The 4,101-nt window shown below is 39.4% G+C and overlaps 1 protein-coding gene across 1 annotated transcript; it reads right to left on the reverse strand.

Annotated features, from left to right (window-relative positions):
• Positions 1-1,653: 1,653 nt before the first annotated feature.
• Positions 1,654-2,589, reverse strand: LOC105814190 (olfactory receptor 11G2-like). The gene has a single exon (XM_012649090.1). It carries the CDS (start codon positions 2,587-2,589, stop codon positions 1,654-1,656), a length of 936 nt encoding a protein of 311 aa, XP_012504544.1.
• Positions 2,590-4,101: the final 1,512 nt, after the last annotated feature.

The raw sequence follows: 4,101 nt of genomic DNA on the forward strand, positions 1-4,101 counted from the left end.
TATTGACTTTTTTAATATATTTTGCACTTTTTCTATTGTGCCGATGATATTTTTCTTATTGATCTGAAGATTCTATGTATATATCAGAGATATTAATCTTTTGTTTATAATTGATCTTACCATGATGAATGTTCTGGAAGACAGAAAAAGAAACTTACCTAAAGGAGTAAAGACAATTTGTTGTTGTTGAAAGGGTAATAGAAAACTTTAGGTTTTGCTCTAGGATTATGACCTTTTGTAAAGTGTAAGGGGCAAATACAGGTAAAAAATAAGAGGCCTAATTATCCTTGTTGAAAATAAGGGAGGAGATTTTCTTCTCTCCTTTTGCTTAGAGTATTTACTTTAGAAAAGTTGTAATTAAGTTCTTTCTCTTTCTTCAAAAGCTGTATATGAGAGCACCATTGGTTTTTGTGGCTGAGTAGAACTCCATAGTTCATGGGCAGATGGTAGTGGGGGAGGGGATGGCCATATTCACACCTAACAGGTGTGGTGCTCACCGTCTGGGGGAGGGACCCGCTTGAAGCTCTGACTTGGGTGGAGCAAAGGCAGTGTACGTAACCTAAACATTTGTACCCCCGTAATATGCTGAAATAAAAAAAAAATTTTAAAAAGCTGTATGTAAATCTTTTTAAAAGCTAAATAAGCCTCTTGCCAGCTTTATGACCCAGGAATATCTTTCTCAAGGATTTGGGAACAAAGAACATAGTTCTCCCACCTCCCAGTTTCTGTAAAAGGGTAAGTGCCAAACACTGGTGGCCTATCTTCCAAGTTGCAAAATTATTTCCTGTCATAAAGATATGGATTTATTTTTCCTTTGTATAAAGCCAACTAGCAAATATAGATGGCCACCCTAACTACCAAGTGAATCTAGGATGAACTACTTGTGACAAATCATGCTGTCAAGTCCTTTTGAGAACTAGTTATTGTTTTTCTCGAGAATATGTATGTAATGGGTGGTATTTACTTTGCTATAAAAAGGATCAGATGTCCTTCTATCTTTGCAGTTTTTTAGGGGATTGTTTGTGATGCACATCACATTCTGGTTTAGTGTTAATGCAATAACATTTAGTCTTTCTCTTTTACCTTTGTGGAGAAGTCTTCTGGGTTGGCAGATTTGTTTTTAATTATATTTCCCCAACAAACTCAACCCAATTTTTACCAATCTATAGCTTTATCATTTGTAAAATTAGGAAGATGAAGAGATCTCTTAAAGCCCTAAAAATTCTGGGGAAAAAATCCACTACAATATATGAGTATATGAGTAACTGAGAAATATCAGTTAGTGTTTTTTTTTTTTTTTTGAGACAGAGTCTTGCTCTGTTGCCCAGGCTAGGGTGCCATGGTGTCAGCCTAGCTCACATCAACCTCAAATTCCTGGGCTCAAGCGATCCTCCTGCCTCAGCCTCCCCAGCAGCTGGGACTAAAGGCCCATGCCACCATGCCTGGCTAATTTTTTCTATTTTTAGTAGAGATGGGGTCTTGCTCTTGCTCAGGTTGGTCTCGAACTCCTGAGCTCAAGGGATCCTCCGACGTCGGCCTCCCAGAGTGCTAGGATTACAGGCCTGAGCCACCGTGCCCAGCCAGTTTTTTTTAAAATAAGGGATTAAAAATAGATTCTATCTCTCAAAATCTTTTAAACTAAGACTCTTAATTTTATGTTCCCAGTAATTTCTTCATTGCATGTTTCATATCTTTGTTCCTCAGACTGTATATTAAAGGGTTAATGAGTGGAGTAATCACAGAATAAAACAAAGTCACAATCTTCTGCATTCCAGCCTTATACTTGGATGTTGGGCTCACGTACATGACCATCACTGAGCCATAGAAGAGAGAAACTACAGCAAGATGGGACCCACAGGTGGAGAAAGCCTTTTGTCTCCCAGCTGCTGAAGGGACCCTCAACACAGCTCTTAGGACCAGAGCATAGGACCCCATGATAAAGAGAAAGGGAATAAATAAAAGTAGAGAACTTAAGGTGGAGAAGACAAGCTCTGTCACAGGAGATTTTTTGCAAGTGAGTGCTAGAAGAGGACCTGGGTCACACAGGAAGTGGTCAATAATCCTGGATCCACAGAATGTCATTTGGGAGATGATGATGATGGGGATTAAGAACCAGAGGAAACCAAATACCCAGCAATTGATCACAAGATTGGTGCAGAGACGTCCGGTCATAATGCTCGGATAGTGTAGAGGCCGGCAGATGGCAAGGTATCGATCAAACGCCATAACCGCCAGGAAAAAGCATTCTGTAGAACCCAAGGAGAAGAAGAAATAGAATTGGAGAAAGCAGCCAGAGAAGGAGATGACCTTGGCGTCAGAGAGGAAGTTGGCCAGCATGTTGGGGACCGTGGAGGTGACATACCAGATCTCCAGGAAGGAGAAGTTGGCCAGGAGGATGTACATGGGGGTGTGGAGTCTCTGATCCCAGCGCACAGCACAGGCAATGGAACCATTGCCCATGAGGGTCAGGAGATAGACAGCAGAGAAGAGCACAAAGAGGAGGATCTGCCCCTCCCTGGGACAAGGGAAGCCCAGAAGGAGGAAGCCAGAGATGATGCTGGAGTTGCTGGGGGTGTTGAAGATCTTCATGTGTCTGTGAGCTGTGAAAGCACCAGCAATTATTGGGTGACGGTGCAAAGACAGTGGGGACTCAGAGTTACATTTAAGCCATCCCCGGGGAATGCAATAAACACACACATCGATAGTGACTATTTTTGTCTAATCCTGAAATATTGTCCTATTTGACAATAGTCATTGGTATATAAAATATACCAGAAGTCTGTATCAGCGGAGAGACACAGAAGCTTTCTTATTGTGTAATGTATGGAAACAGGCATAACATATAAATATACAGTTTAATAAATGATTATGAAGAAAACACCACTGTAACTACCACTGAGGTCAAGAAATACAGTGTCATTTGACTCCTAGAGTCTTTCCACACGCTCCATCCTCATCACTATGTCTGCCTCTCTGTCTCTCCAATCATAACATTCTTTTTTTTTCTTATTATCATCACTTCCTGGAATTTCTTTATAATTTAATAACAAATATGCAGCTATAAAGAATAAAACCATATTTAATTTTGCCTGTTTTTGTACTTTGCATAAGTGAAATCGTACTATTTTCCTTTTGAATGGTTTCTTTGGTTCAACAGTAAGTTTGTGAAATTCCTGTTGTTACATTATCTGTAGTTTGCCAATGTTTACTGCTCTACACTATTACACTGTGTGGATAAACCACCACTTATTTAACCATTCTACTATAGATGAATACTTGGGTTTATTTCTAGTTTGGGGCTTTTAGGAGTAATATTACTATGACCATATAGTTTATCTCTCTTTGCTCACATGTACATGCATTTCTGAACCAAAACATATGTGTATCTTCAACTTTAGAAGATTAAGCTAAACAGTGTTCCATAATTATTGCACTGTTTTCCACTCCTACTGGCAATATATGAGAGTTCTGATTGTCAACATCCTTCTCTAATGGTACCAGAGCCTGGGGAATGATATATAGACTGCTTTTTAACTTCTCTCTCTTTCTTCTTCTGGTAATACCAAACAGAGTAGTTCTTTTCTTGGCAGTACTTCTTTTTTTTCAGAGTAGGTGGTTACATCAACACTGTTCTGCTTACAAGAGAGAATATTCCTGAAGTGATAAAACTGTCTCCCAACCTGGTTTAGGAAAACACCTTAACACATAAGGTAATTTATAGGGAAGTTTGTTATTAATCTAGGTGAGTTTTGTTATCAGCTTTATGATTTAAACCAGACATTTCTTCACTGTACCTCTTACTTTTCCTATGTGCCTCTACAAAAAAAAAATTAATGAAATGAACCAACCAAAAGCAACCTCCCGAACAACAAAGTTCAAAAAAAAACTTGGCAAGGGCCCCAAATCAGTTTGAGGAGTTACTTTATCAGAGGTGATTGGGAATTAGCATAATGCTTTGCACCTAGAAAGCTTTCAATAAATATTCACAAAATGAGTAAACGCACTTTCTTGGTGCCCAGAAAGAGCTCACACCCACACAATACTTGGGGCAAAGATGACTCGGATTATGTGGCTGTGGAACAGGGGACCCTGGGGACTATG

The sequence above is a fragment of the Propithecus coquereli genome, unplaced genomic scaffold (genome assembly GCF_000956105.1).
Source record: "Propithecus coquereli isolate 6110/MARCELLA unplaced genomic scaffold, Pcoq_1.0 Scaffold3, whole genome shotgun sequence".
Classification (NCBI taxonomy): domain Eukaryota; kingdom Metazoa; phylum Chordata; class Mammalia; order Primates; family Indriidae; genus Propithecus; species Propithecus coquereli.